Source organism: Rattus norvegicus, chromosome 2 (genome assembly GCF_021556685.1).
Source record: "Rattus norvegicus strain SHRSP/BbbUtx chromosome 2, alternate assembly SHRSP_T2T, whole genome shotgun sequence".
NCBI classification, from domain to species: Eukaryota; Metazoa; Chordata; class Mammalia; order Rodentia; family Muridae; genus Rattus; species Rattus norvegicus.
The window spans coordinates 6,120,657-6,146,420 of record NC_141535.1 but is presented as its reverse complement, the minus strand read 5'-3'; the positions used below and the strand labels follow the sequence as shown (position 1 = coordinate 6,146,420).

At 38.9% G+C, this 25,764-nt stretch overlaps 1 protein-coding gene and 1 long non-coding RNA gene across 2 annotated transcripts in view; one reads left to right on the top strand and one right to left on the bottom strand.

Annotated features, from left to right (window-relative positions):
* Pcsk1 (proprotein convertase subtilisin/kexin type 1) overlaps positions 1-1,486 on the bottom strand; it is a 46,940-nt gene extending 45,454 nt beyond the window's left edge. Inside the window, 1 exon segment of the mRNA NM_017091.2 lies at positions 1,088-1,486. Coding sequence (NP_058787.1) covers positions 1,088-1,267 — 180 coding nt within the window. The 5' untranslated portion in view covers positions 1,268-1,486.
* On the top strand, positions 486-14,292 carry LOC147995945 (uncharacterized). The gene is made up of 3 exons (XR_015673386.1): positions 486-723; positions 6,515-6,563; positions 11,649-14,292. It is a non-coding gene; the product is annotated as an uncharacterized LOC147995945 (long non-coding RNA).
* The last annotated feature ends 11,472 nt before the right edge of the window (positions 14,293-25,764 follow it).

Genomic DNA, 25,764 nt, shown 5'->3' with positions numbered 1-25,764 from the left:
TTCAGAGTCTCAATCACCACCTCCAGAATAGAAAAGGCGCCAAAATGTTTTACAACTCTTTATTCCCTCCTTCCCTGCTTAACTGTGGACAATCTCCCTGGCAAGGGTCAGGGCTTTAATGGAAAGAAATGCCCAGATTAGAACTCGCACCCTCTAGGATTCCCCTTTGGGACCACTCTGCCCAAGCAGGCTCCCACTTCTGTGCGCCCTCCCCACCTGCCTGTTAATTCAGCATACACTTGGACAAATATCAGTTTATTTCATAACCCGAACACCCCAGGATATATTTGCTCACTTGGCTGAAGAACAAGAAGGAAAGAGATCCTTTCCTCACAGTCATTTCTGCAACCAGACCCTGCTAAGACACTGGCCATGCAAAGTTAGGAAGCTCAGACTTCCCAAGTAAGAAGGAAAAAGCCTGAATTCCCCCATTGGCGATGCTTTCCCTTACCTAACCCTCTTCCTGTTTCCGCTACAGACTCTGAACCACCACCACCACCACCACCACCACCACCACCACCACCACCACCACCAACTGATCTCTGAGTTACTAATCCCAGCAGCTGGGCGTGCCCTCACATACAGGCATCTCAGAGGCTGCTTGGCTGGCCCCTGTTTTCAGAACTGGGAGCTGGTGCTGCCATATTGAAAAGAAGGAAAGCGCCGGCTCTGGACACAAGCTGCCTGTGTCCCAGGGGGACCGAGCGCACTCCCTTTTCCAAGGTAGGTGAGACTCCCGTGTGCACCTCAAGTTCCCTGAACAAACGCAGAGGGATTTTTATTTTATTTTCCAAACCTCGAGGAAGCAGATTTCAAATTTAGAGACGACAACAGAGAGAACTGGGTCGGCTGAGCTGGGGTAGCTTCCTCTTGTTTAGTGGCGCCCAGCCCAAACAATAAATAATGCAAGCATTTCCCCTGTAAAAGCGCGCGCGCGGAGGGGAGGGGGATTGAGGGAGATTCTCCTAGCTGCTTGCGACACTGGGCGCGGGGTAGTGCAATCTGAGGCTCCTTCTCGGGAGTCTGCACTTCGTCCCTACCAGCGTCCTTAAGCCCCAGAAAGTTTCTCAAAAGTGAAAACTCTTACCTGACCCAAGAGGTCATAGCCCAGCTCTTCGGCAATGGCAGAAGCAGCTTCTGGCCCTCCATGTATCTCCGCCGCCCATTCATTGACAAACTGCCTCTTCGCTTTTACACTGTTCAGTGCACACCAAACGCAAAAGAGGGTGAAAGCAGTACACTGCAGAGTCCAACCTCTTTGCTTCATGGCTCGCACAAGTAGGAAGGGCTGAGAGAAAAGAAGCAAGATCAGAAACACACCAGCTAGGCTAGACCTTTCCACCCTGCACACTGCTCCTGGCTCTGGGTTGCTTTACTAGAGCTAGGAGGCTCCCTGGGAGAGGCTGGGCGGCGATGAGCCAGCGCTCACTGAAGCACTTCAGTCTCCTGGCTGAGAGGAGCCCCAGCCTTCCCAGCCAGAATAGAAATGAATGTTTACACGTCAAATCGACGAAAGCCATCTCTTGACGTCAGATCTACCTAGACTGGGAACTGGATGGTATTCGCGGCGGGGTGGAGAAGTGACTAAAATAGGCAGGGAAGGATTAAGAAAAGGAAAAAAACAAAACAAAAACAAAACAAAACAAAATTAATCAATCAAACAAACAAACAAAAAAAAGCACAAAACTGATCAGTCAGTTCTGCTATCTGTTCTTAAATGAGAAACATCTCCATTCTTCAAAGAGAACCGCCTCATTTGAATTTAACTACCAAGACTCTAAGGCAGAAAGCACTTATCCCTCACTCCCTTCTTCCCACCCCCACCTTCCATTAATTTTCTCTATTACTTTATATCTCCTATGAACATACCTGGTGATGATGAATAAGGATAGGATTCTTATAATGGCCCTTGAGTATCAGCATTTGCTATAAAACAGACAAAAACTAGAGTTGAGCTTTAATCTTTCAATCTGCCAGGCTGGGGGCAGAGGAGGAAAGTTACCTGATGCATTGTTTCAAATCACCTAAGAAAATAAGTATTTCCTCGTTTTAAGTACTACACAACGTTTTCATAGTGTGTTTTAAATCCCTCGTAAATCCTCTTCTCTTGCTTCTGAACACCACTAAAACAATTTCTAAAATTCAACTCAGTAAGGGGATTGATTGATTGATTAGCAACACGAGTTTTTAAAATAGAGACGTGTTTTAAGTTTTCAACCAGAAGGTTTGAAGCCCCAAAGGCTTTTATATTGACTCAGGGAAGAGAGGGGCAAGTTTCATTAACCCAGAACTTTCTATTTTTCCCTCACTGGAGATTTCAGCTTTGGCGTTGACTTAAAGTTGTGCCAGCACTTTCACATTAAACCTTTGTGAAATAGAGATTGCTCTTAGAAGGAGAATAAGAAAATGTCCCTATGCCCACCTTCGAGACAGCATTCACACTGCCTTGATGGGCTCTATCTGGATTTGGAGGGATTGAACAGGCTAGAGACTTTAATATTCAGCACCGAGGTCTGAACAGCGACAGCCTCAGTGCCTCTGTGCAAGAGTCTTTGCTGCCCTGGCCAGCTCTCAGCAGCTTTATGTTTGACCTGGGTCTTTCCTACTTTTGAACAGCAAAATAGGAAGCCTTGATGGGAGTATAATGGGGTCCATGGTGGTTACTATGTGCATCTTGTTCACCGGACTGCTTTGGCAAGGAAAAGAAATGCAGAGATGTATTTTTTTCTGAAAAAAAAAAAAATCTTTAACCTTCTAAGAGGGAAGGGAAGGAGTTGGAGTATGGGGGAAGATGGGATAGAGCGAGAAAAGGAAGGTCACTGGAAAGGGCACTAGGATAAACAGAGAAAAGAATTAAGAGATGTTTTCCACTATATGTAAACAAGACAAGACATGATAGAGGTTCAGTAGTGCTAAGGTGTATGTGTGTATGGAGGGGAGTGGGAGTCATTAGTGCTAAGGCATATGTGTGTGTGGGAAGGTTGTGCCCACTTGTATTTGTGTATACCTTCATGTATGCTCAGAGACCAGAAAACAAAGCTGGGTATCCTATTCTATCACTTTTTGCCTTATTTCTCTTGAGACAAGGTCTCTCACTGAACCTGTGTTAGACTGTCAGTCAGCAAACCCTAGCGATCCCCTTGTTTCTGTTCTTCATAGTCCTGATGTTAAACTGGGCCCTTTCAAGAAACTGTTTCTGGGATCTAAACTCAGATTTTTATTTGTGCTACAGCTGTCTCTCTAGCCCTTAATTCTTTTAGTAACATCTTAATCTTGCTGGTTTTTATAGAGAAGGGAATAATTCGGATACTGAATAGAACCGTGTTTCTACTGTGGCATGCCCATTGTGACTGCTCCCAATGCTCAGAGATTCAGTTAACAACTTATTGGATATTTGGAAAAGTAACAAGTGCAAGGTTAGTGTGAAAGAAGAAATACGTTCCCGTAGATCACAACATCTATTTGGCCTCAGAAAGCAAATTTATAAAGACTTTTGCTACTATAAAGTTAAATATGCAGCCTGACATAATATGCAGTTTGTTTAGTACAAACTGGACAGCCAAAAATAACATCTGCAGCCTTGGAATAATAGTATTCCAAGATTTTCAGAAATAACTAAGAATGTTGAGGGAGGAGGATGGCTTCAGTTAAGGCTGGGTAGCAAAACACAATATTATTTATAAATAAAAGGAATGGCAATAGAATAATTTAATATTTCCTAATACTGTGTAGGTTTAAACATTTGCTATGGGTAATAACTATAACTATGGGTGCTAACTCTATAATTAAAGCAGAAGGTGTTTTGGAACAAAATATATTTTAGAAGTAATATTTCATTAGTGGGTTTTTAGCCTAGAAAATAATATTTATGTGGTACACTGGGACAGACTGGAGAAATTTGGGTACTTCTTGTGTAGAACTTTTGGAAGATAATTTCCTTATAGGATGCAGTTATAATAAGAATATATTTTAATAATTGAAATAATTAATAATAATTGCAATATTTTAATAATATGAAAATTGAATGTAGATAACTTAAAATCAATAAATGAGTATAATCCTATCAAGACAACTTATCTTGAGTTTTATATTTGAAGTTAATATGCCATTTTTCAAGAAAATACTTTAATAAAATTTTGAGCTTATTAGTTTGTATAGAAAAGAGAATAATTCAGACACTATACCAAACTGTATCTCTATTATGGTATGCTTTAATAGCAAATAAATTTTTCATACTTTTGATGCTAAAAGAATGAAATATATTTATAAAGTAGAGAATGAAATGATTCTAAAACTAGCCAAAAATTGTAGCCTTTGGTTGATTTAAAATAATATAATGTTCCGTTGTCAAATTAACTATCATAATTCCATGTGAGGAAATTTAGAGATTCAGTATCCACCTGATTTTATATAGAGAGTAGTATAAAATAATATTGAATGCATAAATTGAAAAAGTATGGAGATTACCAGCTTTATCACAAATAGCAGAATTAGAAGCATTTAACATATGAGAAGACTGATATTGGAAACACCAAGTGATACTGTGCCTGGTGGGATTGTTGCTACATGACAGAAAGGGGTATGCTTAGAGTAAGTTGCTAAATTAATATCTGTGTGGTAGAACTCTTTTCTGCTTGTTTTAGTTACAGACACTGCTTCCCTGCCATTCCCCAAGGAAGAGAGATACTGATGATTCAGCCAGTTGGAAAGAACTGGTCTGTATAAATGGTAGAATAACAAGGCAAAGCTTGTGCAGGAAAAGGTTTAGAGTAGGTTAATAATTCTGAAGGACTTTTGTTGAATAAATTAGACCAATACTTATACTCTTGAATTTAATGTATAATTATTAAAATGGAACTAATAAGCACTCTTAAGTTCTATTGTTGAAAAATAATGGACCTTTTCTAATGAGAATGGATTATTCTATTTATTTTATATACAAACATTTAGTAAAACTTTTTCTTTCTTTAGAACAGATTCTTCAAAGATGTGCATTTACTGACTGTATTTTCATCATATCCCTTCCTTCCAGGAAGTGCTCCTGACACCTTTGTTCTCAAGTACTAGTGTGAACAAGTAAAACTCTTACCTTTCTCTTTTCTCAGTTCCTCTCAGAGAACTATTGGCTATTATCTCTGAAAATCAGTTAAAAGGTTCTTTGCGTCCCAAAGTGTGGTCTACACATCAGCATTACAGGTATCACTTGGGAGCTTAATTAAACATCCAGGCCTTTACCAGAACCCCAGAAACTACTGTACTTTTATCTAGCTCTTGATGTTTCTAACATAATTAGAGTTTGAAAAGCACTGGTAGTAGTTAACAAAACTTTTTCCAAATGACACTCCTGTGTGAGCCTCCTAACAAGTCTCCCATCTTTGGTTTGAATTGGTGCAAATAGTTACAAAGCTTTTCTTTTCTTTTACTTCTTTTCTTTTTTTTTTTTCTTTCTCGGTGGGGACACAGATTTTAATATTGCCTTGTAGGACAATACTGACAAATTCAGTAGGACTTCTTTTGATAACTCAAGGTCTTCATTGTTTAAACATAGATTATTATGTCTTGATGACTTCTTTTCTATTCTATATTAAACATTCCTTGCCTTTTTATTGTTCTTACATTCCTGTTAATCAGGAATGGGCTACTTCTGATATAATTTTTAAAAATACATATGCAGAATGAAATATGACATGCATAACTGGCAAAATTTTGTGCTGGTCAAAGCAGGAATTTTGCCTTTATTCTGTTTTGTCACAGGAGTTTAAGTAGAATTTATTTTCTTTTTTCTTACTCAACTAATGGTCGACTAGATTCTTTATGTTCATTGTGCTGCTTTCAAATTATATTTTTGATCTGAGTATATAAGAGAAGGGTTAAGAGTGAATTTAAGATTTTTTCCTTTACTGAGTTTCAACATTATAAAATATTTAATTTTTTTATTTTATTACCAAGTGATTTGCTCCTAGTTTTATGTTATATTTAAATATCAGTTACACATTTGCATCTTCACTCAGTCTTCTAGATTACTTCTCTGTGGCTGTGATATAATATTTACCAAAAGCAGCTTGGAGGAGGAAAGGATTTATTTGGCATACCAGTTATAATCTAGCATCAACAGAAGCCAAGGCGGAATCTGAAGCAGAGACCACATATATGCCAGCAATGAATCCTCTTGTTCTCACTTTGCCTCTCATTTGCAATCATTCTTTTTTTCTGTTTCTTTCTCCTTCCCTCTACCTTTGAAATCCTGTACTTCTACAGCTGTTTTCAAGCTCTTCTAGAGAGTAAAGTATACATATGTCCAGTACTTTTAGGATCACATTTTTGACTTAATAACACAAACATGTTAGACGTTCAGGCCTTTTACCCTAACCCCAGAAAACCTCCTTCCACATTCAATACTGCAGACCTAGAGAAAAATGAAATGTCTGTCCTTGAGTGGGGCATTTTAGAATTGTTATTTGTCAGGTATAGATCATGTGACCAACACTGAATTTTTTTGTTTGTTTGTTTTTAGATGAGAGGAGAGAATTCTTTACTGACTTGAAGATACAGCACTAGATAAGGTAAGGTCAATTACTCAAAGGAATTGGGTGGGTCCCTGTAATAATAAAAGAAAACATGTTTAGAAATGTAAATAACCCGGGAAAGGGAATAACAGTCGAAATGTAAATAAGAAATACGTTAATAAAAATAAATAAATAAATAAATAAATAAATAAATAAAAAGAAATGTAAATAATAATCACAATGCTCTTTAATGAGAAAAAGAGAATTAAAAATTTTCACAAACCACTTTACCATTTTTAATATCTTCCTTCCTACATTTCACACATTTACACATCGTTTAATATTCATATTTTTGATTGTGAGGCTAGCTGATCTCTCCAGAGCAATCATTTGATATTTAAAAGACATTATTAGTGTCAAAATAATTAACTTGCATGATATAATATGAATTTTATTTTTAACAGATTTAAACCATTTTAAGAAGACCTGGACTTTGGTGTAAAACATGTGTTTGTGAATAAAATATTTTCTTTTTTTATTTTATTTTTCTTGGATATTTTATGTATTTACATTTCCTTTCTTCCCTCTCCCATACCGACTTACCCCTCTCCCTTCTTCTATGAGGATGCTCTCACTCCACCCACCCACTCCCATCTCAATGCCCTGGCATCCCCTACATTGGGGAACAAGCTTTCACAGGACCAAGGGCTTTTCCTCCTGTTGTTGCTGGACAACGCCATCCTCTGCTACATATGTGGCTGGAGCCATGGGTCCCTCAATGTGTACTCATTGGTTGGTGGTTTAGTCCTTGCGAGCTCTGGTAGTGGTATCTGGTTGATTGATATTGTTGTTCTTCCTATGGTGTTGCAAACCACTTCAGCTCTGTCAGTCTTTTCTCCAACTCCTCCATTGGGGTCCCTTTGTTCAGTCCAATGGTTAGCTTCAAGCACCCTCATCTGTATCAGTAGGGTTCTGGCAGAGCCTCTCAGGAGACACTCATATCTAGGTGAGTTGGTTTTCAGACACTTTTATTTGTTCTATTCTCTTGAGACTCACTAATCATTAAAAATCAATAAAGAAAATAACAGTTCTAGGGCTGAGTCAATCCACTGAACAATAACTTTAAAAATTCTAAGTTAGTTCATGCTTAAATTAAGCAGGACTCACCAAATTCTGGTTTTCTGAATTTTCTTTAAAAGCTCAGGTAATATATAAAAAACCAAATATATGAGAATTGTTTTTCTTTCATACTTGACCTATCCATTTCATTATGGTGTCCCTCTTTCACCTGTGAGCATCTATGTATACAGACATCTCCTAGACTCTTTCCTATACTATTCCTATCAAGCCACTGTAGCCTTAGCTCTTTACTCACAGCAAGGAAGAGAGAAAAATAGCAGTCCAAACAAGCACACGTATGTCCAAAGTGAATGAAAAAGAGATGGATTTGCTTATGGAGCAGGGAGAGATGGTAGTGGAATAGACAGGGCAGGTTAAAGCTATTTATAGTCTTCTGGCAATCTGGCCTCAACTAGCTGTCCAGGTTGAGTCTATACCAACACATGGCAGAAATATTACTTGCCATTGAAACCACAGGAAACAAGTGGGTGTGAAGCACATGTGGAATGCAATGGCTGATGATTCAGCTTCTTTTCTATTTTTTTTGTTTATTGAAAAAGAAAACAATGGTTATAATTTTGTATGCATAACTAGATAAGAATTGATAGAAAGGCTGACATCATCCAATAAACACTGCCCAAACTCTAGCTGAACATCCTTTTGAAAGCATTAGACACATGGATAAAAGCAAACACATAGGTCAAATGGATCTGATTCCCAACTCTGCTACTTACTCTCTGGCAGCATTCAGTTCCTTCCATCATTTCTCTGTTTTACTTTCCTCATTAATAATATGGGGTGTAATAGTTACTTACCTGATGGAGTTATGGCACATAACATACTTGTAACCTTGTTCTAGAAGATAATCATTATTTTTACTGAGAATATAGATCTCTCATTACATCCCAGTTTGTTATACAAGAATTGGTCAGGTCCTGGAATAGGGAGTGTTGTGTGGTTAGGGAGGCATGTTTAATGTGGCAATGATTTTACTCCCTAAGTTGTGTGCCTAATTTGGGAACATCACTCTCATATCCCTTTCCTAGTTTTTTGAATCACAGTTCACTGACATACAAAGCCATCTATTCACACATCTTAACTTGGTTCAAGATTTTCATTTTTGAACACATAGCATTTCATTTCTGTGTGGAATAAAGAATAGTGGGAGCCCCCAGAATGCTACTTGATCTAAGCACATTGCAAACAGATACAACTCTTGTTCTATATTTTCAAAATGCTGTGGAAATATGCAGTGGGAAGGTAGATGCCAGGGTATTTAACATCCAACAGTCAGATGATAAAGCACATAAAGAAAATAGTGGTAGGAGATAGTGTTTAATTTGTAAGATGCTTATCCTGCCACCTTGTTCTCCTGATGCCTCTGATTCTGTGTGTGATTAAGTGATAACACTCTTACTTCATTTCTACTTCATAACTTCATAAGGAAGGTTTGTATCATGCCCATATTAGCCATGATTTCTAGGCTATCATAATAATGGTATTTATTATTTTCATAAAGCCTTTCACCACAACATTATTACTCTTCCCATTTTATAGACAAGTAAACTAAGTCACACGAAGGCTTGCCACTGGGTTATCATAGTTAGTATGATAGAATCAAAGCTTTAACTCAGATCTCCTGGGCTTCTAGGTTCTATCAAGTGTAATTGATTGATGTATAATATTTTGAGAAGCTGAATGAGAAATTTTTTTCTCTGCTTACAAGCACCATTACTTATGACAGCTCCTGACACTGCAATGTCCTCCTCAGTAAGTCAGAGGAATAATACTTCTTACTATTTATGAAAACTGAATGTGACCAAATAACCAAATAATGCCCATTGCTTAGAACAAGATTTGGTTCACCATAAGTGTTTAAGTGCTAGTGGCCACAACATCTTGGGTTCTCATAGAATAGTATTTTTCAGACTAATTTTAGAAGCACTGTCCTCCTGGATATACGGGTATCAGTGTCCATTGTTGCTTTAGTAAAACCATCTATTTGGCTTTTGTGTGCAAATCATTGGAGGCCATTTTTTTTCAGGGAGCTTGTTACATGAACAGTAGTGTTCTATGCTTCGTACACTTGTTTTGTTTTCTTCTCTCCTAGTTCTGACTCTGACATGATATAGTAACCAGCAATCTAGAAACTTTAACAAATATGCTCCACTCTCTTAAGAAACTCTAAACAGCCATTACATGTGTTTATCCCTACTCTACTGAAGGCCTCCTGTTCCTCCTACTCTTCAGCCTCCTCCTCTTTTTCCTTGACTTTTGAAATCACTATTCTCTTCTTCTTTTTCTTCTTCTTCTTCTTCTTCTCCATTTTTGTTTCCTATCACCCTCCCTTTTTTTCATTTTCTTCCATTTCAAATGGACAGTCTTCAGCCTGAGATTAATTTCTACCATTAGGCTAAATCAATTAGAGAAAATGCCACTGAACAGAGAGGAAAGACAGAGTGATTCTTGAAAGAAAATTATACACATATAACTCCCCCAGAGTCGATTAGGAAGATGATCATAAGGTGAAAGCAAGTATTTGCTCATATAGTATGAGCAGGGTTGTCCCTTGCACAAGCAGTAATGTAGCTCACAATAATTTCTGGAGCTTCAATATTGAATCCATGTTTTGCATCTGGATGGTAAGATATATTTTTCCTTCTAAAGAATGTTCACAGCTGGATTTAGGGTATGTATCATTACAGTTTTGTAGAGACATTTGCTTCAAACTAGCCAGGCACGCTGAGAATAATGTCACAGTGACCACTCCATACACCTACTTTATTCTTATTGGGTTTACATTCTGGAGAACTAGATAACAAAATAAATATGCAATAGTTTAGATTAACTAAATATAGCCACCAACTTTCAAGAAAAGTAGCAACCTTGCAACTGCCACATTTTAGAAAAATGTAACAGCCAACCTAAACCATACACTTCATAGTATTTTAAATCTGAATCATATATATTTAATCTCTGTATAGTATAGTTACTTGGTAGCATTCAAATACTGATACTCTGAACATAAATCCTAATACGATTTAATTTGTGTGACTTAGAACATGTTAGATGATTCTTATATTGAGCATCTAGGAATGTCTATTGATATACATGAATCAAATTCGCTTAACAATTGACATTTTATTACGGCTTTCCACAATATATGGGCATAGATTATGTTCAGAAATATGTGATGCAAATAATTTCAAGAAGACTTAAATTTCTTGCATATTTCAGGAAAAGAAAAAATATTAGTTTAGGATTTCTACTTAATTATCTATTCTCTATTGAATTTTGGTAGGGTATATGATATTGTTTAAATTCTCTCATAACGTTGTAATACATAGTACCTCAATAGTATTATGAATGAATCAATGGCTTTATGAGAAATGAATGTGAAGGAAAAGTAAATCTTTCATTGAGCTGTTTCTCTTGATTGAACCACAGTCATATTTAAAAAACTATAAGAAACACAACTTCAAGAGAGAATGAAGAGACTTACATCAAGAGGAAGTACTCTGTTCTTGTGTTTCTAGCTTATGTCATTTCTGTTCCTGTTGAAATCAGGTGCATTGAGACAGTGACATGCCTATAAATCTGTGCAGCATTTTTTTTTACTGGTTTGCTGTTAGGCATTTAGAATGGTAACTAATGATGTTCTAGTCCTTTCTGTCTGATAATTTGTAGTGCTGATAGAAGTAAACTAAGTAATATCTCAGTCCTTACTCCTCCTACATTGGTTTAGTCTCATAAAAATATGCAAGAAAGCTACTGTTACAATCATTTTTTTAATGTGGAAAAACTGTAATTTAGGGTGATTTAAGTATTTACTAAGATTAAAATATCTTTAGCCCAAATTTGAGAGCCCTGTGATAAAATCAACTTACATATCTAGGTTACAACCCACCATTGTAGGTAAATCAAGATGTCAGGACTTTGCACCTACAATCAAGAAACTGAGAGAAACTAGATAATAATGTGAGCTTATACTCTGATTGCTTTCCCCACTCTTTTTTTTTCTAGATTACTGAAAAACCATATATTTGGAGGCTTTGTGGGAACATCAACTACAGTTGTTCAGGGGAGGTCTGAGGATCCAAGAACATGAGAGAACAAAAAACAACATGAAGAATTGGCAGGACAGTTCTGTAACCCTGGACACCACAGTGGCTCCTGTGGACTCACAGGATGTCTGCTCATTCTGTGCTTGACACAGGTCACACAGCTTTGGCTCAGAAGGTCTCCTGATTGTTATTCATCTTCGTCTAGGAGTCCCGACAGATTAGCATCCTGCTAAGGTTCACTGTCCAGTAAACCCCAAGGACTGAGTTTTAAAACTTCTAATGCTTTTGCGAAGTGCTTTCCCCACTCTTACACAGTTCAGAACCCTCCACCTAGTTAATGGAGTTACTGAGAATGGGTGGATCTTTCCACTTTGATTAATGCAGTGAAGATAAGCACCCCCATGCAGACATAACCAAAGACCAATTTAATATAGAAAATTCCTCATTGCAGCTCACTTTCCAGGTGATTTTAGATTCTTTCAAGTTGACGTTTACAATTAGCCATCTCAATTAACAATAGATTCTGAACTTATAAGCACCAACATCATGCTAAATGACAGCTAGGGTGAAAAGGTGTATTCAACCAAGAGTGACCTCTGAGTTTCTCTTCTCTGTGAACAATATGATGTTTAGTAGCTGAGACAGATGGGAAATCTGACAGGGTTGAGATGCCTAGGGCAAAAGTTGGCAGGCTTGATTTTTCTCCCTGCTTCCCAGAAGTAGCTTATTCTGATGTGTAATGAATCTGCAACTCAGCAATCTTGACTTTTGTCTAGGTTCTGGAGCAAAGTTTTATTATAACAAATTTATGTGACAATTTATTTTGTTCCTCAATTGTGGGTATTTTCCATTTATGTACACTTAGTGGCTCCCAAAGCAGGTATGCTATGTTTTATATTCATAGTTAATAAGCAAAATTTTCAGTATATGAATTAATATCGGTATAAAAAACCTATTTGCATACCCCACCTAAAATTCTTTGAAATCCCAAGGAAATTCTTGGATAACTAAACAGATAGCTACACATACACCTTTGAGATATGTGATGAGTACTAGGCAGTGCTAGCTGTGCCATAGTTCCTATTGTCTGTCATTTGGGGACCTCATTTCCATAACCAAAATCCCAACTTATATAAAAGTCAACATACAAAGAAAGTTCTTAAAAAAAAAAAAACTACTTTAGCCATTTGTCTTTAATCGAGCATCTATACTGGTTTCTGCTGGCAAATTCAAAGCATGAATAGTGAAGTGATAAAGATTTAAAATCTAAAGGCTTATGTACCTTCTAACCTCTTGCCAAGAAGGAAGGAATGTTCTTATTGCCCAATACTAACTGGGTTCTTTTGGACTGCTCAGTAGATCTCCAGGTGCTGTTAGCATTAGTGGTGCTGCAAACTGATTATTCTTCCAATGGTCTGTGCCTCTGTTAATCTGTGTATCTCCTCTCTGACTTTCACTCTTCTCTACAATTGAGCAACATTCTAGTTCTTAGAATCCTAAGCCTTCCAATTTTGTATCACCTTGTGAATATCCATAGCCTCATCATTTTTAAAAAATTCCTAGCATTCCTTAGGTTTCCTTTTCCATGTTTGTTTTGAGCAATGAGACTAGAAACATCTGGGAGTGGCAAAGAGATGAACAGAAGACTCAAAGTCAAATTGGGACTTCAGAAAGCGGCAGAAATATTGGGTACAAGGTTAATTCCCAAATAACAAGAAAGATGATTTAAAAAGTAGTTGATGAAGACAAAGAATTTTTAATGATGCATTGCACTTACACACATGTCTAGAAGCATGCATGCATGCATACACACTTATACAATTTACACATCAAATACACACATGCACACACACATGTACACATACGTATACACAAGTACACACATGCACATACATATGATTATAAGCATGTATGCAAATACATGCTGTAAATATACATGCAGACACATTAATACATGTATCCATACATGCATGCACACACAGAGACCACATTACTTCATTAGAATTTTAATGCTATTTGTTAAGGTAATAGAGAAAGGAAAAACTTTACATTTTCTTGAATCTGAAACTAAAAAATAGTAATAATTTGAGTTCACTTGGACAAGCTTGTTCAAGTTTGTCATTTTTAAAAGTAAATGTGGAATTATGACAAAACAGCATATTTGTTTATAGAAACATAAAGCCGAATTTTTTTGTTGTTTGTGTCTATGATTTCAGAGTTGACCATTTCATATTGGGCAACTGAGTAGGGAGGTCAACTCTGAGAGAGGCAAGTTTCTCCTCTCAGCACTTATCATTGCTTATAGCTCTTTGTCTAGGAGTGGGATACCTTGAAATTATTCCTTCTAGCATATTAGAATGTCTATTGATTCCATCATTATTCAGGTCTTATTTGTGCAGCCATTTTTAGGAGACACAGTTTCATAGCAGTATCTGTGTGTAGCTTAAATAAAGTTATGCCCACTTGAGTTGACAATGCCCACAAGAGGCATATAGATTATCGAACAAAACCCCAGTGTTGGGCACAAAAAAATTCTTTGCATTGTTAATGAGGATATTTCAAATCATTGTGAAATATTAAAATGTTTTTCTATATATAATAAATTTTAGTAATTTTCACTAATTAATAATTGGCGACTTCTCAGAAGATTAGGAATAGTTCTACCTCAAGACCCAGCTATACATCGGGACACACAGAGGCAGAATTCCTCTAGGACCGGGCACGTCCTGTGCTTACCGGAAGTCCCACACCCTCGGACCCCGACCCGCAGCAGCTCTCTGCTCCCAGACCCCGTGGGAAAGAGACCTCACCCACCGCCTGGTAAGGTGGGCACTCCTGAGGCTGCAGAGCAGAAGAGACCACCAACACTGCCCACCCCTGGCCACATCCCTGGCCCAAGAGGAAACTATATAACCCCTCTGGGCTCCCGTGGGGGAGGGCCCAGGAGCGGCAGGACCCCTGCCTGAGACACCACCAGGAACCTGAAGGAAACAGACCGGATAAACAGTTCTCTGAACCCAAATCCCGTGGGAGGAAGAGCTAAACCTTCAGAGAGGCAGACAAGCCTGGGAAACCAGAAGAGACTGCTCTCTGCACACACATCTCAGACGCCAGAGGAAAACACCAAAGGCCATCTGGAACCCTGGTGCACTGAAGCTCCCAGAAGGGGCGGCACAGGTCTTCCTGGTAGCTGCCGCCGCAGAGAGCCCGTGGGCAGCACCCCGCGAGCGAACTTGAGCCTCGGGACCACAGGTAACACCAACTTGTATGCTGCAAGTGACCTGCCTGGTGAACTCAAGACACAGGCCCACAGGAACAGCTGAAGACCTGTACAGAGGAAAAACTACAGGCACGAAAGCAGAACACTCTGTCCCCATAACTGGCTGAAAGAAAACAGTAAAACAGGTCTACAGCACTCCTGACACACAGGCTTATAGGACAGTCTAGCCACTGTCAGAAATACCAGAACAAAGTAACACTAGAGATTATCTGATGGCAAGAGGCAAGCGCAGGAAGCCAAGCAACAGAAACCAAGACTACATGGCATCATCGGAGCCCAATTCTCCCAACAAAACAAACATGGAATGTCCAAACACACCAGAAAAGCAAGATCTAGTTTCAAAATCATATTTGATCATGATGCTGGAGGACTCCAAGAAAGACGTGAAGAACTCCCTTAGAGAAACACAGGAAAACATTAATAAACAAGTAGAAGCCTACAGAGAGGAATCGCAAAAATGCCTGAAAGAATTCCAGGAAAACATAAATAAACAAGTAGAAGCCCATAGAGAGGAGACACAAAAATCCCTGAAAGAATATCAGGAAATCATAAATAAACAAATAGAAGCCCATAGAGAGGAGTCATAAAAATCCATGAAAGAATTCCAGGAAAACACAATCAAACAGTTGAAGGAATTAAAAATGGAAATAGAAGCAATCAAGAAAGAACACATGGAAACAACCCTGGATATAGAAAACCAAAAGAAGAGACAAGGAGCTGTAGATACAAGCTTCACCAACAGAATACAAGAGATGGAAGAGAGAATCTCAGGAGCAGAAGATTCCATAGAAATCATTGACTCAACTGTGAAAGATAATGTAAAACGGAAAAAGCTACTGGTCCAAAACATACAGGATATCCAGGACTCAATGAGAAGATCAAACCTAAGAATAATAGGTATAGAAGAGAGTGAAGACTCCGAGCTCAAAGGACCAGTAAATATCTTCAACAAAATCATAGAAGAAAACTTCCCTAACCTAAAAAAAGAGATACCCATAGGCATACAAGAAGCCTACAGAACTCCAAATAGATTGGACCAGAAAAGAAACACCTCCCGTCACATAATAGTCAAAACACCAAACGCACAAAATAAAGAAAGAATATTAAAAGCAGTAAGGGAAAAAGGTCAAGTACCATATAAAGGCAGACCTATCAGAATCACACCAGACTTCACACCAGAAACTATGAAGGCCAGAAGATCCTGGACTGATGTCATATGGACCCTAAGAGAACACAAATGCCAGCCCAGGTTACTGTATCCTGCAAAACTCTCAATTATCATAGATGGAGAAACCAAGATATTCCATGACAAAACCAAATTTACACAATATCTTTCTACTAATCCAGCACTACAAAGGATAATAAATGGTAAAGCCCAACATAAGGAGGCAAGCTATACCCTAGAAGAAGCAAGAAACTAATCGTCTTGGCAACAAAAGAAAGAGAATGAAAGCACACAAACATAACCTCACATCCAAATATGAATATAACGGGAAGCAATAATCACTATTCCTTAATATCTCTCAACATCAATGGCCTCAACTCCCCAATAAAAAGACATAGATTAACAAACTGGATACGCAACGAGGACCCTGCATTCTGCTGCCTACAGGAAACACACCTCAGAGACAAAGACAGACATTACCTCAGAGTGAAAGGCTGGAAAACAATTTTCCAAGCAAATGGTCAGAAGAAGCAACCTGGAGTAGCCATTCTAATACCAAATAAAATCAATTTTCAACTAAAAGTCATCAAAAAAGATAAGGAAGGACACTTCATATTCATCAAAGGAAAAATCCACCAAGATGAACTCTCAATCAGAAATATCTATGCCCCAAATACAAGGGCAACTACATATGTAAAAGAAACCTTACTAAAGCTCAAAACACACATTGCACCTCACACAATAATAGTGGGAGATTTCAACACCCCACTCTCATCAATGGACAGATCATGGAAACAGAAATAAAACAGAGATGTAGACAGACTAAGAGAAGTCATGAGCCAAATGGACTTAACGGATATTTATAGAACATTCTATCCTAAAGCAAAAGGATATACCTTCTTCTCAGCTCCTCATGGTACTTTCTCCAAAATTGACCATATAATTGGTCAAAAAACGGGCCTCAACAGGTACAGAAAGATAGAAATAATCCCATGCGTGCTATCGGACCACCACGGCCTAAAACTGGTCTTCAATTACAATCAAGGAAGAATGCCCACATATACTTGGAAATTGAACAATGCTCTACTCAATGATAACCTGGTCAAGAAAGAAATAAAGAAAGAAATTAAAAACTTTTTAGAATTTAATGAAAATGAAGGTACAACATACCCAAACTTATGGGACACAATGAAAGCTGTGCTAAGAGGAAAACTCATAGCGCTGAGTGCCTGCAGAAAGAAACAGGAAAGAGCATATGTCAGCAGCTTGACAGCACACCTAAAAGCTCTAGAACAAAAGGAAGCAAATACACCCAGGAGGAGTAGAAGGCAGGAAATAATCAAATTCAGAGCGGAAATCAAACAAGTAGAAACAAAAAGGACCATAGAAAGAATCAACAGAACCAAAAGTTGGTTTTTTGAGAAAATCAACAAGATAGATAAACCCTTAGCCAGACTAATGAGAGGACACAGAGAGTGCGTCCAAATTAACAAAATCAGAAATGAAAAGGGAGACATAACAACAGATTCAGAGTAAATTCAAAAAAATCATCAGATCTTAGTAAAAACCTATATTCAACAAAACTTGAAAATCTTCAGGAAATGAACAATTTCCTAGACAGATACCAGGTACCGAAGTTAAATCAGGAACAGATAAACCAGTTAAACAACCCCATAACTCCTAAGGAAATAGAAGCAGTCATTAAAGGTCTCCCAACCAAAAAGAGCCCAGGTCCAGACGGGTTTAGTGCAGAATTCTATCAAACCTTCATAGAAGACCTCATACCAAGATTATCCAAACTATTCCACAAAATTGAGACAGATGGATCACTACCGAATACCTTCTATGAAGCCACAATTACTCTTATACCTAAACCACACAAAGACACAACAAAGAAAGAGAACTTCAGACCAATTTCCCTTATGAATATCGACGCAAAAATACTCAACAAAATTGTGGCAAACCGAATCCAAGAGCACATCAAAACAATCATCCACCATGACCAGGTAGGCTTCATCCCAGGCATGCAGGGATGGTTTAATATACGGAAAACCATCAACGTGATCCATTATATAAACAAACTGAAAGAACAAAACCACATGATCATTTCATTAGATGCTGAGAAAGCATTTGACAAAATTCAACACCCCTTCATGATAAAAGTCCTGGAAAGAATAGGAATTCAAGGCCCATACCTGAACATAGTAAAAGGCATATACAGCAAACCAGTTGCTAACATTAAACTAAATGGAGAGAAACTTGAAGCAATCCCACTAAAATCAGGGACTAGACAAGGCTGCCCACTCTCTCCCTACTTATTCAATATAGTTCTTGAAGTTCTAGCCAGAGCAATCAGACGAAAAAAGGAGGTCAAGGGGATACAGATCGGAAAAGAAGAAGTCAAAATATCACTATTTGCAGATGATATGATAGTATATTTAAGTGATCCCAAAAGTTCCACCAGAGAACTACTAAAGCTGATAAACAACTTCAGCAAAGTGGCTGGGTATAAAATTAACTCAAATAAATCAGTTGCCTTCCTCGATACAAAAGAGAAACAAGCCGAGAAAGAAATTAGGGAAACGACACCCTTCATAATAGACCCAAATAATATAAAGTACCTCGGTGTGACTTTAACAAAGCAAGTAAAAGATCTGTACAATAAGAACTTCAGGACACTGAAGAAGGAAATTGAAGAAGACCTCAGATGATGGAAAGATCTCCCATGCTCATGGATTGGCAGGATTAATATAGTAAAAATGGCCATTTTACCAAAAGCAACCTACAGATTCAATGCAATCCCCATCAAAATACCAATCCAATTCTTCAAAGAGTTAGACAGAACAATTTGCAAATTCATCTGGAATATCAAAAAACCCAGGATAGCTAAAGCTATCCTCAACAATAAAAGGACTTCAGGGGGAATCACTATCCCTGAACTCAAGCAGTATTACAGAGCAATAGTGATAAAAACTGCATGGTATTGGTACAGAGACAGACAGATAGACCAATGGAATAGAATTGAAGACCCAGAAATGAACCCACACACCTATAGTCACTTGATTTTTGACAAAGGAGCCAAAACCATCCAATGGAAAAAAGACAGCATTTTCAGCAAATGGTGCTGGTTCAACTGGAGGGCAACATGTAGAAGAATGCAGATTGATCCATGCTTATCACCCTGTACAAAGCTTAAGTCCAAGTGGATCAAGGACCTCCACATCAAACCAGACAAACTCAAACTAATAGAAGAAAAACTAGGGAAGCATCTGGAACACATGGGCACTGGAAAAAATTTCCTAAACAAAACACCAATGGCTTATGCTCTAAGATCAAGAATCGACAAATGGGATCTCATAAAACTGCAAAGCTTCTATAAGGCAAAGGACACTGTGGTTAGGACAAAACGGCAACCAACAGATTGGGAAAAGATCTTTACCAATCCTACAACAGATAGAGGCCTTATATCCAAAATATACAAAGAACTCTAGAAGTTAGACCGCATGGAAACAAATAACCCTATTAAAAATGGGGTTCAGAGCTAAACAAAGAATTCACAGCTGAGGAATGTCGAATGGCTGAGAAACACCTAAAGAATTGTTCAACATCTTTTGTCATAAGGGAAATGCAAATGAAAACAACCCTGAGTTTTCACCTCACACCAGTGAGAATGGCTAAGATCAAAACTCAGGGGACCGCAGATGCTGGTGACGATGTGGAGAAAGAGGAACACTCCTCCATTGTTGGTGGGATTGCATACTGGTACAACCATTCTGGAAATCAGTCTGGAGGATCCTCAGAAAATTCGACATTGAACTGCCTGAGGATCCAGCTATACCTCTCTTGGGAATATACCCAAAAGATGCCCCAACATATAAAAAAGACACGTGCTCCACTATGTTCATTGCAGCCTTATTTATAATAGCCAAGAGCTGGAAAGAACCCAGATGTCCTTCAACAGAGGAATGGATACAGAAAATGTGGTACATTTACACAATGGAGTACTACTCCGCTATTAAAAACAATGACTTCATGAAATTCATAGGCAAATGGATGGAACTAGAAAATATCCTGAGTGAGGTAACCCAGTCACAAAAGAATACACATGTATGCACTAACTGTTAAGTGGATATTAGCCCAAAAGCTCAGAATACCCAAGATACAATTCTCAGACAATATCAAGCTCAAGACAAAGGAAGACCAAAGTGTGAATGCTTCAGTCCTTCTAAGAAGGGGGAACAAAATACTCACATGAGGTAGAGCGTGGGAGGGACTTAGGAGAAAGAAAGGGGGGGGAGGGGAGGAAAGGAAAACAGAGACAGGTATGGGAGGAGACTGTGATGATGTACAGAGGGTCAGGAATTTGAACAGAGGTTTGTAGCAATGGGGGATGGAGAACAGGGGTTAACCACTAGCAAGTCCCACAAGCCTGGAAAGCTAGAGGCTCCCAGGACCCAACAGGCATGAGATTAGCTAAAATGCCAAACAAAGAACATGTAGAGACCATATCCAGAGGTTAGGCGAGGCCCCAGGTAGGGGAATGGGACCACCCACTCATCTCCAAATTTTTATCCCAGAATGGTTCCTGTCTAAAGGAAATACTGGGACAAAGTTTGGACAGAGACTGAAGGAAAGGCCATCCAGTGATTGCCCTACTGGGGATGCATCCTATATACAGACACCCAACCCATACACTATTTCAGATGCCAAGAAGTGCATGCTGACAGAAGCCTGATATAGCTGTCTCCTGAGAGACTGTGCCAAAACCTGACAAATACTGAGGTGGATGTTCCTGCCAACCATCGAACTGAGCACAGAGACCCCAATGAAAAAGTTAGAGAAAGGACTGAAGGAGCTGGAGGGGTTTGCAACCCCATAGGAATAACAACAATATCAAACAACCAGACCCCACCATAGCTCCCAAGGACTAAACCACCAACCAAAAAGTGCACATGGAGGGACTCATGCTACAGCCACATATGTAGCAGAGGATGGCATCATCTGGCATCAGTAGGAGTAGAGGCCCTTGGTCCTATGAAGGCTCGATGTCCCAGTGTAGGGGAATGCCAGGGCAGTGAGGTAGGAGTCAGTCAGTGGGAAAGGGAGCACTCTCACAGAAGCAGGGGCAGGAGGGATGAGATAGGGGAGTTCCAGAGGGGAAACCAGGAAAGGGGGTAACATTGGAAATGTAAATCCATAAAATATCCAGTGAAAAATAATCTGGGACTATCTTGGACCTTTGAATAATCATTGTCCTCCTCTATGTGTGACCTAATAATGTTCTTGTGACCATCACAAGAAACCTTTGGGGAAACATTAATGCTACAGATCACTAGTTTCCACCAGACAATATGTATCTGAGGCCTGCAGCCCAGATTTCCCCACCCATCCTGCTAGAACTGGCCTAGCTGGTGTTTCCACCACTGTATTTGGAAAGTGTCTTGATTTATGATGTTCTTTGTTTTGTTACCATGAAACGGTTACCATGTTGGAATGGTATTTATGGAAATGTGAATATGTGTTCATGGACCAGTCTCTCATGTTTGGCTTCAGAATTAACTGTATTGTTTTCTCCCCCCTTGAAAAAAAATAAGTAAATAAAAATAAAGAGGTGGCTGCAAATTTGAAAGAAAAAAAAAGACCCAGCTATACCACTCCTGAACATATACCCCAAAGATGCTCTACCATCTCACAAGGACACATGATCTACAATGTTCATAGCTGCTTTATTTGTAATAGCCAGAAACCGGAAACACCCTAGATGTCTCTCAACTGAAGAATGGGTATAAAAATGTGGTATATCTACACAATGGAATACTACTAAGCCATTAATAACAAGGATATCATGAATTTTTCAGGCAAATGGATGGAACTAGAAGATATCATCATGAGTGAGGTAATACAGACCCAAAAGGACATGCCTAACAGGTATGTACTCACTTATAAGTGAATACTAGTCATAAAGTACAGGATAACCATGCTGTGATCAACAGATTTGGAGAAGCTAAATAATGAGTGGGTCTAAAGGAGGGTAGTTGGATCTTTCCCAGAGAAGAAACAAAATGTATATCAGATGTGGACAGAAGGAGAGAACTTTGTAGAAGAGGGGATGAGGACAGGAGCAGGGTGTGGAAGAGAAGATTGTAGCGGTAAACCAGTTAAACTGCTTTGGCTCTCAGAGGGGCATACACATCCTGTACCCACTCAAAAGTGCTTTGGATTCATGAATGAAATGCAAGAGAGAATGAACGCGCATGCCACACACACACACAAACACACACACACACACACACACACACACACACACACATGCTCACACACACTCACACCAGCTAATTTTGATATGCCTTGACTAGATCAATGGCAGAACACTGCTAAACCTCACCGGGACTAGCACACATTTCCCTCCTGTATTCCTGGCACAATACCCTCTAAATTTATATTTTATCTTTACTACCCTGTTACTTTGTGGGCACAACCCCCACCCCACTCAATAGGGCTGCATTCCCTTTTCACCTACATTGTTGGATGTATTGTTTCCTGCAGCAGCTCTTAAATCTCAACCTTCTCCCTCCAAGTCATGGTGATTCTGGTCTCTCCCCATCTTCCATCCCTTGCCTGCACAATCTAAAAGTCTCACTCTGTCTCTGTACCCTGCAATTGGCTATATGGAATACACACACACACAAACACACACACACACACACACAAACACACACACACATATGTATATGTATACTTGTATAACTATCTTTATAGAAAATTTATTGCAACTCTCCAACCGTGAACTACTTTTTTTTTTCATTTTTTCTCCATCTTTATTAAATTGGGTATTTCTTATTTACATCTCAATTGTTATTCCCTTTCCTGGTTTCCAGGCCAATATCCCACAACCCCTGCCCCTCCCCTTCTTATGGGTGTTCCCCTCCCTATTCTCCTCCCATTACCACCCTCCCCCCAACAATCCGGTTCACTGGGGGTTCAGTCTTGGCAGGACCAAGGGCTTCTACTTCCACTGGTGCCTTTACTAGTCTATTCATTGCTACCAATGCAGTTGGAGCCCAGGGTCAATCTATGTGTAGTCTTTGGGTAGTAGCTTACTCCCTGGAAGCTCTGGTTGGTTGACATTGTTGTTCATATGGGATCTCAAGCCCCTTCAAGCTCTTTCAGTCCTTTCTCTGAATCCTTCAACAGGAGTCCCGTTCTCAGTTCAGTGGTTTGCTGCTGGCATTCGCCTACGTATTTGCTGTATTCTGGCTGTGTCTCTCAGGAGAGATCTACATCAGGTTCCTGTCAGCCTGCACTTCTTTGCTTAATCCATCTTATCTAGTTTGGTGGCTGTATATGTATGGGTCACATGTGGGACAGGCTCTGAATGAGCGTTCCTTCAGCCTCAGTTATAAATTTTGCCTCCTTATTCCCTCCCAAGGGTAATCTTGTTCCCCTTTTAAAGAAGGAGTGAAGCATTCACATTTTGATCATCCGTCTTGAGTTTCATGTGTTCTATGCATTTAGGGTAATTCAAGCATTTGGGCTAATATCCACTTATCAATGAGTGCATACCATGTGTGTCTTTCTGTGATTGGGTTACCTCATTCAGGATGATATTTTCCAATTCCATCCATTTGCCTATGATTTTTGTAAAGTCATTGTTTTTGATAGCTAAGTAGTATTCCATTGGGTAGATGTACCACATTTTCTGTATCCATTCCTCTGTTGAAGGGCATCTGGGTTCTTTCCAGTTTCTGGCTATTATAAATAAGGCTGCTATGAACACAGGGGAACATATGTCTTTGTGATATGTTGGAGCATCTTTTGGGTATATGCCCAAGAGAGGTATAGCTGGGTCCTCAGGTAGTGCAATGTCGAATTTTTTGAGGAATCTCCAGACTGAATTAGAGAGTGGTTGTACCAGTCTGCAATCCCACCAACAATGGAGGAGTGTACTCCTTTTTCTACATCCGCACCAGCATCTGCTGTCACCGGAGTTTTTGATTTTAGCCATTCTGACTGGTGTGAGGTGGAACCTCAGGGTTGTTTTGATTTGCATTTCCCTTATGACTAAAGATGTTGAACATTTCTTTAGGTGTTTCTCAGTCATTCAGCATTCCTGAACTGTGAATTCTTTGTTTAGCTCTGAACCCCATTTTTTACTAGAATTATTTGTCTCCCTGCACTCTAACTTTGTGAGTGCTTTGTATATTTTGGATATAAGCCCTCTATAAGTTGTAGGATCGGTAAAGATCTTTTCCCAATCTGTTGGTTGCCGTTTTGTTCTAACAACAATGTCCTTTGCCTTACAGAAGCTTTGCAGTTGTATTAGATCCCATTTGTTGATTCTTGATGTTAGAGCATAAGCCATTAGTGTTTTGTTCAGGAAATTTTCTCCAGTGCCCATGTGTTCAAGATTCTCCCCCACTTTTTCTTCTATTAGTTTGAGTTTATCGGGTTTGATGTGGAGGTCCTTGATCCACTTGGACTGAAACTTTGTACAGGGTGATAAGAATGGATCAATCTGCATTCTTCTACATGCTGACCTCCCGTTGAACCAACACCATTTGCTGAAAATGCTATCTTTTTTCCATTGGATGGTTTTTGCTCCTTTGTCAATAATCAAGTGACCATAGATGTGTAGGTTCATTTCTGGGTCTTCAATTCTATTCCACGAGTCTATTTTTCTGTCTTTGTACCAATACCTACAGTTTTTATCACTATTGCTCTGTAATATTGCTTGAGTTCAAGGAGAGTGATTCCCCCAGAAGTCCTTTTATTGTTGAGGATAGCTTTAGCTATCCTGGGTTTTTCGTTATTCTAGATGAATTTGGAAAATTATCTGTCTAACTCTCTGAAGAATTGGATTGGTATTTTGATGGGGATTGCATTAAATCTGTAGATAGCTTTTGGTAAAATGGCCATTTTTACTATATTTATACTGCCAATCCATGAGCATGGGAGATCTTTCCATTTTCTGAGATCTTCTTCAATTTCTTTCTTCAGAGGCTTGAAGTTCTTATCATACAGATCTTTCACTGAATATACAGTCAATTTTGGAGAAAGTACCATGAGGTGGTGTGAAGAAGGTATATCCTTTAGTTTTAGGATACAATGTTCCATAAATATCTGTTAAGTCCATTTGGTTCATGACTTCTCTTAGTCTGTCTATGTTTCTGTTTAAATTCTGTTTCCATGATCTGTCCATTGATGAGACTGGAGTGTTCAAATCTCCTACTATTATTGTGTGAGTTGCAATGTGTGCTCTGAGCTTTAGTAAGGTTTGTTTTATGTATGTAGGTGTCCTTGTATTTGGAGCATAGATATTGAGAGTTCATCTTGGTGGATATTTCCTTTGATGAATATGAAGTGTCCTTCCTTATCTTTTTTGATGACTTTTGGTTGAAAATCGATTTCGTTCAATATTAGAATGGCTGCTCCAGCTTGTTTCTTCAGACCATTTGCTTGGAAAGTTGTTTTCCAGTCTTTTACTCAGAGGTCGTGTCTGTCTTTGTCTCTGAGGTGTGTTTCCTGTAGGAAGCAGAATGCTGGGTCTTCATTGTGTATCCAGTTTCTTAATCAGTGTCTTTTTATTGGGGAATTGAGTCCGTTGATGTTGAGAGATATTAAGAAGTAGTG